General features: G+C 41.6%; 1 protein-coding gene across 1 annotated transcript in view; it reads right to left on the bottom strand.

Moving 5' to 3' along the window:
- Window positions 1–13400, bottom strand: part of FSTL4 (follistatin like 4) — a 748534-nt gene that overhangs the window by 72867 nt on the left and 662267 nt on the right. Inside the window, exon 7 of the mRNA XM_044277373.1 lies at window positions 115–276. Within this exon, the coding sequence (XP_044133308.1) occupies window positions 115–276 (162 nt within the window). The remainder of the gene's footprint in view (window positions 1–114; window positions 277–13400) is intronic.

The following is a 13400-nucleotide window of genomic DNA, read 5'->3' as shown; positions in this document are numbered from 1 at the left end:
GCCCCATTGACTATAGCGGCATCACGGATCCAGCAGGCTGTTCACCCGCTGGAACAGCTTGCCGGAAAAGGCTGTTGCTAGTGTGAAAGTAGCCTAGGTCAGTAAATCACTTACCAATTAATGTGACTTGCTTGGATAATTTTGGCATTATATCAATGCCATTTTTCAGCCATGTTATTTTGGGGTTAGGAATACCCTCAGCATGACACTTCAAGCTGGCAGACACCCCGGGTTCCTGAGCCTGCGTCTCTGGATACACTCTTATTACTGGAGGAACTAGAGGGAATAAAAAGGATGTTATAAAGGTAATACATTACTGCCAGTACTTACAGCTACAGTCTTCCACTATATAAAGCCAGTTCACTGAGGATAGCATTAAATGGTATATCAATGGTAAGAAGTTGTGGTAATGGACCACTGTATAAGAGGTAATACATAGTAAAGTGCTGGTTAATATATTATATCTAAAAATATAGCTGTAATATATAGTAATGTAGTAATACCAATATTTGCAATGCAATAATATAAACAAAGTGAACAATAATAACAAACAACTTATTTTAATATTGTCCAACTATTGAATGTTATCCTCCTAGTAGGATGCACGAGGCTTCCTTCATGCATAGTATTTTTTGCATTTTTTCCTCAAGCATTTTTTAGTACCATTTTTGGTCACACATTTGGATGTGCATTTTTTCAGGTGTATAGATAAATCTATGGGAAAACACATGAAGAAAAATTACATAATAATTTTACTTTGTGGCTAACATCTGGCCACACTTTTTTCTGTACAAAAACACACGTATATGTATTTGCAAAACAGTAATTGGTGCTCATTTAGGCCCCAGTCACATGATGTGTTTTGTCATCAAAATATTGTTGCGGATTCCATGACAATATTCCCGCAATGGCTACATGGTGTCCACCTTTCATTGCTTTCAATAGGAAGCAGTGCTGCTGTTCACATATTGACACATACGGTAGTTTTTTTGCATATAATTTTCTGCACTTTTGTGGTTTTTGCCAGCTCCGGGTGCATATTTATTTTTTTGTTCTAAGCTTTTCTGATCATTAGATGGTGTTTTTTTTTTTTTTTACTTTCTTGCTTCTTATCAAAAACACAACATGCTTTGGGTGTTTTTTAAGGTGTTTTGACAACCTTTTCTCTATGGTGGAAAGCGGCATTAAGAAAACGCCAGATATAAGACACTCTGGCGAATATTTCCTAAAACTGGTTTAAAGGAAAACTGACTTAGTTGCCCAATCAGCATTCCACCTTTCATTTTCCAAAGGAGCTCTGTAAAATGAAAGGTGGAATCTGATTGGTTGCTAAACTAAGGCTACTTTCAAATTAGCATTTTTTGCGTATCCGTCATAGATCTGCAAAAACGCTTCCGTTAGAATAATACAACCGCATGCATCCGTCAAGAATTGATCCGGTTGTACTATGTCTTCTTCAGCCATGATGGATCCGTCTTGAACACCATTGAAAGTCAACGGGGGACGGATCCGTTTTCTATTGTGTCAGAGAGAACGGATCAGTCCCCATTGACTTACATTGTGTGTCAGGACAGATCAGTCTTGCTCTGCACCACATCGCGGACAGAAAACCGCTTCTTGCAGCATTTTTCGGTTCGCGATGGGGATGCAACCAAATGGAACACATTTTGGTGCATTCTGTTTCATTCAGTTCAGTTTTGTCCCCGTTGGCAATGAGTGGGACATTCCTTTTACGGATCTCAATAGCGAAACTGAAAACGCTAATGTGAAAGTACCCTAAGCCTGTTTTCCTTTAAATCAGTTTTGATAAATGTCCCCCTCTGTGTGTAAAAAATGCTTGAAAAGAAAAATACTTGAAAAGTTTCAGTAAAAACGCAGGTGCAAAAAACTAAACAATTCTGGCTTTTTATTACAGGTAAAAATAACACCAGACCCAGATTCATCTGTGTAGGGACCTAAGACTGTAAAATGCATAACTGATTGATGCATACACTAAGTAACTAAATGAATGTTTTCTGCAATTAGGCCACATGCACGCATTATGTATTACATATTAATTTAAATGTGGAAAATCTGCCACATAATAGTGATGAGCAGCATGGGCAAAATTCCTTTTCGCAATATTTCACAAATTTTTGGCCTAATATTCACTATAAATTTGAGAAATTCTAGAATTCGTAATCTCCAGTCATTGTTTTCTTGATTGCAAAAAATAGGCAATGTAATATGCGCGTATTGTGTATCCAGGCGTGGCTCATTTTGGCGACATTTTTCAGGCTGCTAGAAGTTTTCTGAGGGTGTAGAAAATGAACAGTACAGTAATTCCTATCACACTACCTAACACCCTGCACTGGAACCTATCATCTACACTATATCACTATCTAACCTACACCGACTATCTCCCACTAACTGTATGTATTATATATGAGCTAACTATCTATCTAATGTAACTGAATAAGGATCCAGATGACTCAGCAAAGTACAGAGCACAGCAATGACACTGCTGTCTCTCTCAGAACTGCAAGAAAATGGCTGCTGGGGAGGTTCTTATATAGTGAGGGGTAGGCAACGTTCCTATTGGTTGCTAGGGATGTTGCTAAGCTCTGACAAAGATATTGCAGCCTTCTCATTGGCCCACAAGCAACAAGCAAGAAGGGAGGTTACTGATAAAACATCTAGAATATTCCCAATTACGAATATATATATCACTATATTTTACATCTTCGCAAATTCTCGAAGTGCCGATATTCTCGATAAAAATTAGCGATTAAAATATTTGCGATCAACACTACCACATACTACAGTACCAGCTAAGTAGATAAGATTTTAACCATTTCTTCTACATGTTGCAGAAATTCTTCATGCATAAATTGACCTACAGTGAAGATTTTGAAATATTCAGCATGTCAGTGCTTTCAGCGGATTTTCACTGCAGATTTCATCCTTTGAAATGTGTAGGATGTAACCTGTGGCATAAGCTGATTAAAATAACATGTTTCTCTGGCTCATCTGACTGCACTTCTGATCATTTTTAGCAGATCGGATGTGGACCCATTCATTTCAATGAGGCCGCAAAAGATGGGGACAGCACATTGTGTACTGTCTCTATCCTTATTTGCGTTCCACGGATTCGCAAATAAGTAGAACATTTCCTATTCTTCTTCATTTTGTGACATAGCATGAGACCTGTGGAAGGGAAAATGCACAAGGGCAGCGTCCGTGTACTGTGGATCGGCCATTTGCAGACCGCAAAAACGGATGCAGTTGTGTGCAGTAAGCCTAAGAAAGTAGTGGGCTGTAAACACTACCATTACACTAATACCACGTTGGTGCAGGCTGTTAGCAGAGTGGAGGGAGTGCAGGGCAGGAACGCACAGCACATCACTCCTCTTCTAAAGACTCACATAGAAATAGACAAGCGCTTTTTCACGAGTTATCTGAATATTATATGGGGTATTTTGCTTAGTGTTGCAGAAACACAGTAATAATTATGTTGGGGCCTGAAATTAACAAATTGATTTATAGTCATGTTCTACAGGAAATGATTAAAAGTCTGGAAAATACATGGTCTGCCTGTTACTGCGTATAATATATATTCAGCACATTTCTAGTTAGAGTAGAATGTCTTCTGTTAATTCAGGATGAAAAGAAAATGGCGCCATTCATTTTGCTGCAATATATGTAGCAATTGAAACTAAGGTGTTTATACAATATATTATATAGGCATTATCATGATATCCACATACTCATTTTATCAGTGCATTTCTCATAGGCGTCGGGTGCTGAGGTATTAACATGCTCCTGTCATGCAGAAGGTATATTACCAAAAACAAAAGTGCCCCAACCAGCAATTTGAAATCTATTCTACCCAAGTCCTATTTTCATATGCACTATACTAAATAAAATTCAGTACTTGGCAGTGGCTGCATCTAAAGCTTAGGGAGGAGATAAATGAATGAACTAAAATAGAGTTTTTCTTTTCAAAGATATAGTGACGTCATACATCATACTATGTACACTTCGTCAGTATAAATGGGGGAATTAGAAGAGTTATTTTTGGAGTCAAATTTTTCATTGAACAAGCTACCTTTAAATAGAGCATGACATAATTAGGACAAATATAATTTTCTCCCGATTCTATTTTTCCCTAAATACTGCCGCCCTGACAAGAAATAAAAGTGAAATACAGTAGCCTAAATGGGAGATATGTCAGAGCTGGGGTATACATTGGAGAATACATCAGACATTAACAATAAAAGAACATGGAGACTTTACCGCTAATTGCCAGGATGCACTTGCAACCTGAAACCATGGCAAGTCCAGGTACATGTGTTTTTTGAGAGTGTTACTCGTGACCCTATTGAATCCTTCAGGCTCATAAGGCTGCTGCCCTGACTAGGATCAGTGATATCCCTTAAATGGTTGCTCTAGGTAAAGCTTAAGTGTGACATGAGTACAGATTTAGTAGTGAGGAGAGGAGCACCAGGTTAGACTTCTTACAGATTGGCCAATTATTTCACTGAAAGGTGGTGTGCTGTGCCTCTTCCGGACCGGGGGACGGGCGTGCTCATGCCGGCGCTTGTGCGTGGATACATGCGCCATATAACGAGCGGCGCCCATTAATAGTCCATCCACAGGTGAGAGGGGAATATGCACAGGTGGGGTGGGGCATGATAATTGACTTTCCACCTGCCTTATATGTCTACTCATTGTGTTTAGAAGTTTGGGCCAATCCATGAACATTTTTGCCACTTGCCTTTTATAATCTGTTATAATATATATGCCCAGTGTCGACACCATTAAAGCCACTTCCCTTGAGAAAGCAGCATGCGAAACGCACGTCGGGGAGTGGACTGGTGGTGCCTGGTTTGAGGTCTGGATTGTGGTCAGTATACATTGCAATATTGCTTTCATTGGTTTCCCTCTGTGCAGACATTACAGTTTGCTGGTGATTTGTACTAGTTTCATCTAGCTTTTAGTTTTTCCCTATATTGCACCATCATATGCATGCTGTGTGCCACATAGTGGCGCCAGTGGTATACACTGTGTGGGGGTATATAACGTTTTTCTTTCTCTTACATAGATCAAATCAGTGACTACATCACTGTTGATGAATAAAATCTCTTTTGCTGATCGCACTTTGCACTTGCACTTTATTCTTTGACCCGCCAATCATGCTCCACCAGCCCGTGCTTTTTTTTTATTGTGTTTTTAACCTTGTGTTTTGTCAATCGTGAATATTTATGTGATTAAAATAAAATTGTGTATGGTTTCATTATATTCTGCGTTGGTACATTATTTCATATTGCTGAGTTGGTATCCATATATCCTTTTTGGTTAACTATGTTATTATATATGGATCTGTGATATTTACATGGGAATTAGTTTTGGTGTTTCAATAGGATTAAAGTAAATGGAGAAACTATAATGTTCTGGGAAGTGTTCCTGGACCCAAGACATTTGGGTTGGGAATGGGGATGAATAGGGAAGGAATTGGACAGGAATAGTCTGTGAACAAAGAGACCTTAAAGAAGTTATTCCAGGGAAAGCAATTATCTCCTATACATAAGATATGTGGTAATGTTTGATTGCTGGGGGTCTAGCAATATTGTACCTATATTTTATTTTGGGCTTTTAAATATCTTTGTGCTTCAAAGCAACCCTTCAGTTCCAGAACAAAACAATCAATCCTTTTCTACGATCCAAGATGGCCACTACACTTCTCAGACTATCTGGTGCTCACTGTGCATTGGTAGCCCAAGACACTTCCTACCTGTCCAGCCTGCTCTTGGATTGACCAGCACTGTTTACGTCGGCCAATCCCGGGGCATCAGGAGATGTCTTGGGCTACAAAATGCACAGCATGTATCGGCAGTCTTAGTAGCAGTGTGGCTATCTTGGATGGCAAAAGTGGAGCTTGGGAAATAGCAGATCTGCAGCTACTAAGATGAAAAGGTGGGCATCATTCCCCAATTAAAGTGAATTTTGTCTTCTTGAACCGGAGAGTTGCTTTAACTATATCAGAATACAGGACAAAATACTGCACTAAACTTTTATGCCTACTAGACAGCAAGTGAGTTGATATATGTATGGCTGGGCAGGCATGCATGGGTGTTCCGCCTATTTTGCATTATAATGTGCTGTAAAGATTGTACTGAAATATTATGTTTGACGTTGCTGCCATCTAGTGGTCAAAGTTAGTTTCTTCTTCGCCAGAACTTTACAGGAAGTGTATTGTTCTCTGAGTCAGAGGCAGTAACCTTTAACCTGGAACTGTATTTCCTCCATTTCATCACTGCTCCTGGATCTTGCAGGCTGCATGCAGAGGAGCTCTTGATTTATTCCTGGACTAATGGTGGAATTGTCTGTGAGTACTCTCACTGATGAAGTGAGGCTGCTGTATTATATGTAATGTACTGATACATATGTTTTGTTTATGTTTATATTGTAGTTTTACAAAGTTATTCAGAAAAGAGAATACAAACAGATCTGATGTCTCACGTTTCTTGACTTCTGAATTATTGTTAAGCTGTCTGACTAGTGTTATACAACAGTCAATAACGCGAAGCAGAACAGTAAAAAGACAACCCACGTGGCGGTCTGGAATAAACTGAGACGCCATTACTGCAGCATGAGTCTAAGATCAGGAACAAAGTACCAGGCTGATGCCACGCTACCGCCGACACAGCAAGGCAGGGAGAACATTCCCAGTGCCCAGCAAGACGATGCAAAGTCTTATGTGTCCAGAACTTCACGGGCTAGCAAGATGTCCTCAGCAAGTTCCTCAGCAGTTAGAGCTCGTGCCAAGGCAGAAGCTGCCCGCGTCCAGCTACAGTACGCAGAAAAAGAGGCCATGATGATGCAGGAGTTGGCAGCAAAGAAAGCTGCCATAGCACAAGAGACAGCAGCTAGGGAAGCTGCCCTGGCACAAGAAAGAGCAGCTAGGGAAGCTGCCACAGCACAAGAGAGAGCAGCTAGGGAAGCTGCCATAGCACAAGAGACAGCAGCTAGGGAAGCTGCAATAGCGCAAGAAGAAGCTGTTTTAGAATCAAAATTGCTCATCCTGCAGAGACAGACTGCAGCTGCTGCTGCTGAAGCAGAGGCCGCTGCCTACATGGGAACAAGTCGGTCAGGAAGTGAAAGATCATATAAAGACTCAGAGGTTCCAGAAAAACCTCTATTCTCTGCAGATCGTACAAATGAGTACCTCCAGAACCTTACTGATGCGCATACAAAGGAACAGTCTCTTAAACCTGAAGCAAAGGAATTCAGGCCGAGATCAACATACCCCCTGAGCAGGCCCAATCAAACTCATGAGGTCAGCGGCTGCCAGCAAACCAAGAATGAAGCACCAGAAACCCCTAAGAACAAAAAACAAGTGTTCCCATCACCTCAACCTATAGATTACATGCGCGAACAACAATGTGCAGCGGATGTCACCAAATATCTCATCCGCAAAGAAATGGTTAGCTCAGGCTTTCTCCAATTTGATGACTGTCCTGAAAACTATTGGGCATGGAAATCTTCCTTTCTGAATGCCACTGAAGGTCTGAACTTATCACCAGCAGAAATACTTAATTTAATGATAAAATGGCTTGGCACCGAGTCAGCAGAGCATGCTAAGAGGATGAGAAGAGCAAACCTGTTCAACCCTGCAGCAGGACTCAACATGACCTGGAAAAGACTAGAAGAAACGTATGGATCCCCAGAGGTAATAGAAGGAGCACTGTTGAAAAAACTTGAAGTCTTTCCCAAGGTGGGCTACAGAGACAACGTGCGGCTACAAGAACTAAGTGATCTTCTACTAGAGATAGAATATGCCAAAGAGGATGGCTACTTGCAAGGACTTTCGTATCTAGATACAGCTAGAGGTACTAATCCCATAGTAGAGAAGCTACCCTCAAATCTGCAAGACAAGTGGATGTCTGTGGGAGGTAAATTTAAAGAAGATTATGGAGTATCTTTTCCTCCTTTCTCTGTGTTTTCTAGGTTTGTCCGACAGCAAGCGAAAATCCGAAGTGATCCCAGTTTCGCCTTCACCACCAACAGCCATCAATCACACAGACCTGAGAGACCTCACAGACCTCACGGTAGGACCTATGTATCCACACACAAAACAGCTGTACCTTCAGAAGTCACAGACTACCAAAGCACCCACAAGGTACACACCATAGAAAACCCTGAGAGACATTGTCCAATACACAAAAAACCACATCCACTAAAGAAATGCAAAGGCTTTAGAAGCAAACCCATCGCAGAGAGGATGTCCTTCCTTAAACAAAACGGCATCTGTTTCAAGTGCTGCGGATCTACTTATCACATTGCCAAAGACTGCAAAATACCAGTAGAATGTACAGAATGTGGCAGTGAGAGACATATTGCAGCTTTGCACCCCGGCCCTGCTCCTGCCCCACTAGAGACTGTAGAACCCAGGAAAGATCAGGGCAGGGAGCAACAAGAGACCTCACTCTCCTCTATAATGTCTAATTGCACCGAAGTATGTGGACAAGGCAAGAGTGCACGATCATGCTCTAAAATCTGTCTAGTGACTGTGTATCCCACTGGCAAGAGAGAAAGGGCGGTGAAAATGTATGCAGTGCTAGATGAACAGAGTAACAGATCCCTTGCAAAGTCAGATTTCTTTGATATCTTTAACCTTAAGGCAAGTGCAGTTCCATACACTCTAAGGACATGTGCAGGGACAATTGAAACCACAGGGAGAAGAGCTACTGACTTTACCATTGAATCCTTCAATAAGAAAGTGCAGTTCCCACTTCCTACCCTAATAGAGTGTGGCATGATACCTGACGACAAAACTGAGATTCCATCTCCAGAAGTAGCTCATCACCACCCCCACCTCCGCTCAATTGCTCACCTAATCCCAGCTGTTGAGCCAGATGTTTCTATCCTTCTACTTCTTGGAAGAGATATCCTTCAGGTACACAAGGTACGCCAGCAAATCAATGGACCTTATAATGCCCCTTATGCACAGAGACTGGACCTGGGGTGGGTCATTGTAGGAGAAGTTTGCCTGGGGACAGTGCACCAGCCTGACAACGTTAGCACTTTGAAGACGTCTGTGTTAACAAATGGACGCACATCCCTTCTCAGTCCCTGTCACAACAACTTCATTGTCAAGGAAAGCTTTGGCAGGTCAACACAACACTGTGACTTTTCTACACTATATGGTAAAGAAAAAGTCAACTCCAACATTGAGATAGACAATCTAGGGATAACAGTATTTCAGAGAACTAAAGATGATGATAAACAGGCCCTCTCTATAGAAGATCAGATCTTCTTGCAGATTATGGATAAAGAGGCCTACCAAGATGACAATCACAGTTGGGTGGCTCCTCTCCCCTTTCGCACACCCAGACGTGTTTTGCCTAGTAACAGGGAGCAAGCCATGAAGCGTTTGCATTCACTCAGCAAAACACTGCAGAGAAAGCCAAAAGTGAAAAGAGATTTCACTGAATTCATTAAGGGGATGCTAGATAATGATCACGCTGAAGTTGCAGGACCACTTGAGACAGACAGGGAACACTGGTATCTACCAATGTTTGGTGTTTACCATCCTCACAAACCTAACCAAATCAGAATAGTTTTTGATTCCAGCGCAGAGTATAAAGGAGTCTCTTTAAATGACGTACTGTTGAGTGGCCCTGACCTAAACAATACTTTGATAGGTGTCCTCATGCGCTTCAGGAAAAAGCCCGTTGCTTTCACAGCAGATGTGCAACAAATGTTTTATTGCTTTCTTGTCAGAGAAGACCACAGAGACTTTCTACGTTTTCTCTGGTACAAAGACAATGACATAGACAAAGAAATTGTCGAGTACAGAATGAAAGTGCATGTATTTGGCAATAGCCCCTCTCCTGCCGTCGCTATATACTGCATGCAAAAGGCTGCCCAGAAAAACGCAGAGTGCTATGGACAAGAAGCCAAACACTTTGTATTGAGACATTTCTATGTAGATGATGGACTCGCTTCTGCTAGCACACCTGAAGATGCAATCTCCATCCTCAGTAAAGCAAAGCAAATGCTGGCAGAATCCAATCTGCGTCTTCATAAAATCGCTTCCAACAGCCAAAAAGTAATGGAAGCCTTCCCTGTAGCAGACAGAGCTAAGGACCTTAAAGATCTTTGCCTAGGTACAGACGCCCTTCCCTTGCAGAAAAGCCTAGGCCTAAGTTGGGATCTAGAAAATGATAGTTTTGTTTTCAGAGTTTCTTCAGAGGAAAAGCCTTTTACACGTAGAGGCATTCTATCCACCGTAAATAGCCTCTATGATCCCCTAGGGTTTGTATCACCTGTGACAATAAGAGGTAAGGCCTTAGTTCGTGAACTGTCATCTGGGAAAAATGAATGGGATGCATTGCTTCCACAAGAGAGACTAAGTGAGTGGGTTCAATGGACAGAATCCTTGCAAGCGTTAGAGAACCTAAAGATAGACAGATGCTATGTGCCCGTATCTCTATCATCAGCTTGCAGGAAAGAACTATGCATCTTCTCAGACGCATCCACTACAGCTATAGGTGCAGTAGCTTACTTGAAAGTAATTGATGCAGAAAATGTGTGTCGTGTTGGATTTGTCATGGGAAAGTCCAAATTAAGCCCAAAACCAGCCCACACTATTCCTCGTTTAGAGTTGTGTGCTGCTGTACTTGCAGTTGAAATGTCTGAGCTAATCACAGATCAACTAGACACTGATTTTGATGCTGTGAAATTCTTCACTGATAGCAAGACTGTCCTAGGGTACATTTGCAACACCACTAGGAGGTTCTATCTGTATGTCTCCAACAGAGTGAATAGAATCAGGCAGTCTACACATCCAGATCAGTGGTCCTATGTATCTACAGATCAAAACCCTGCAGATTATGCCACTAGGCCTACTCAAGCAGCATGTCTTCAGAACTCTATTTGGTTCTCAGGCCCAACATTTCTGCACCAACCACACTGTGAGGATATAGACACTGCTAATGCTTTTCCACTCATAGAGCCTGAAGCTGACCCGGAAATCAGATTTGAGATTACAAGCTTCAGTACCAGAGCTTCTGAAGCCACACTTCACTCACATTGCTTTGATAGATTTTCTTGCTGGAAGATATTAGTTAAGACCCTAGCCAGACTCATCCATGTCGCTAAAACCTTCCAGAGGGAAACCAGCAGCAATCAGGTCAGAAGGTGGGAAAGTTTCCATGAACAAGTCAATCTAGAAGAACTTGCTCAGGCAAAGTCTGTTATAATCTCTTCTGTTCAAAATAAACATTTCCAGAAGGAAATTGACTGCATCAAAAAACAAAAGACATTCCCGAAACAAAGCCGTCTTAGGAAGCTTAGCCCCTTTTTAGACAAAAATGGGTTGTTGAGAGTAGGTGGACGTTTGTCTCTTGCAGAACTTTCAGAGGAAGAGAAACAGCCTGTCATTATACCTTATAATCACCACATTGCAACACTGCTTGTTAGGTACTATCATGAACAAGTAGTTCACCAAGGGCGACACATCACAGAGGGTGCAATTAGATCCGCAGGTTTCTGGATTCTTGGTGGCAAACGCTTGGTATCAGCTATTATACATAAATGTGTCATCTGCCGCAAGCTGCGAGGAAGATTACAAAGTCAAAAGATGGCAGAGCTACCAGAGGACAGAGTAATTGCTCAACCACCTTTCACCAATGTGGGCTTAGATGTATTTGGTCCGTGGTCTGTCTTAACCCGCCACACTAGAGGAGGCAGCGCAGACAGTAAACGATGGGCAGTCCTTTTCACTTGTTTGTCTACCCGAGCTGTACACATAGAGCTACTTGAAACCATGTCAACATCAAGCTTTATTAATGCCTTGAGGAGATTCTTCTCAATTCGTGGCCCAGCAAAACTGCTCCGTTCTGACAGAGGAACAAACTTTGTAGGAGCCTGCAAGGAACTTATAGGTATTGCCAGGCGAATCTTGGATGCTATGTTGCTACAAACTAAAACTGCTCACTTGACCCATGAGACTTTAAGCACCTTTATGGCAGAGGTTACAGCTATTATGAATGCCAGGCCTATAGTTCCTGTGTCCTCAGACCCAGATACACCTATGGTCCTTACCCCAGCAATGTTGTTGACTCAAAAGGTGAACTCTTTGTCTGCTCCATCCGCAACCATAAGTACAACACAAGTTCATGCTAAACAATGGAAGCAAGTACAATGCTTGGCAGACACCTTTTGGAAAAGATGGAAGAGGGAGTATCTGTCGAATCTACAACGCCGTAGGAAATGGACTGAGGGTCGCCCAAATGTAAAAGTGGGTGATGTTGTTCTGTTGAAGGACAGCCAAGAGAGCAGGAACGAGTGGCCTGTAGGACTTATTGTCAATGCTCTACCAAGCAGGGATGGCAATGTTAGGAAGGTGGAGGTCAAGATTGCAAAGAATGGGACTTCCAAAATGTATCTTAGACCTATAACTGACGTCATAGTTTTAGTTTCAGATTAGCTAGAATTCCATTTCCTGTTTATATGTTTTTTTTCTGCATAGCAGTAGTTATTTAGGTAGTGACATAATAATAATTATGCCAGACAGGGAGTGTTCCGCCTATTTTGCATTATAATGTGCTGTAAAGATTGTACTGAAATATTATGTTTGACGTTGCTGCCATCTAGTGGTCAAAGTTAGTTTCTTCTTCGCCAGAACTTTACAGGAAGTGTATTGTTCTCTGAGTCAGAGGCAGTAACCTTTAACCTGGAACTGTATTTCCTCCATTTCATCACTGCTCCTGGATCTTGCAGGCTGCATGCAGAGGAGCTCTTGATTTATTCCTGGACTAATGGTGGAATTGTCTGTGAGTACTCTCACTGATGAAGTGAGGCTGCTGTATTATATGTAATGTACTGATACATATGTTTTGTTTATGTTTATATTGTAGTTTTACAAAGTTATTCAGAAAAGAGAATACAAACAGATCTGATGTCTCACGTTTCTTGACTTCTGAATTATTGTTAAGCTGTCTGACTAGTGTTATACAACAGTCAATAACGCGAAGCAGAACAATGGGCTTTAATGTCTATTTGGAATGTATTGCAGTATGCTGTAGCATTAGGTTATTTTTATGTACATTAAAGGGATTTTTCTGTATCCATATTTATCATGACTACTCTTTACTATTTTTTTCTTATCTCTGTGCAGAATTTGACACTGTAGACCACTATCTCCTCCTCACCATGGTCCAATCTATCGGCCTTGAGAACACTGTTCTTTCTTGGTTTTCTTCCTATCTCTCTGCCCTCTCTTTCAGAGTGTCATTTGCTGCCCATAATTCCCATCCTCTCCCTCTTTCTGTCGGGGTTCCTCATGGTTCAGTCCTTGGTCTCCTCCTCTTCTCTCTCTACACAACCCCAATCTCTATGCTGATGACACCCAA

This window comes from Bufo gargarizans, chromosome 2 (genome assembly GCF_014858855.1).
Source record: "Bufo gargarizans isolate SCDJY-AF-19 chromosome 2, ASM1485885v1, whole genome shotgun sequence".
Lineage (NCBI taxonomy): Eukaryota > Metazoa > Chordata > Amphibia > Anura > Bufonidae > Bufo > Bufo gargarizans.
This window is presented reverse-complemented; position numbering and strand designations above follow the sequence as displayed.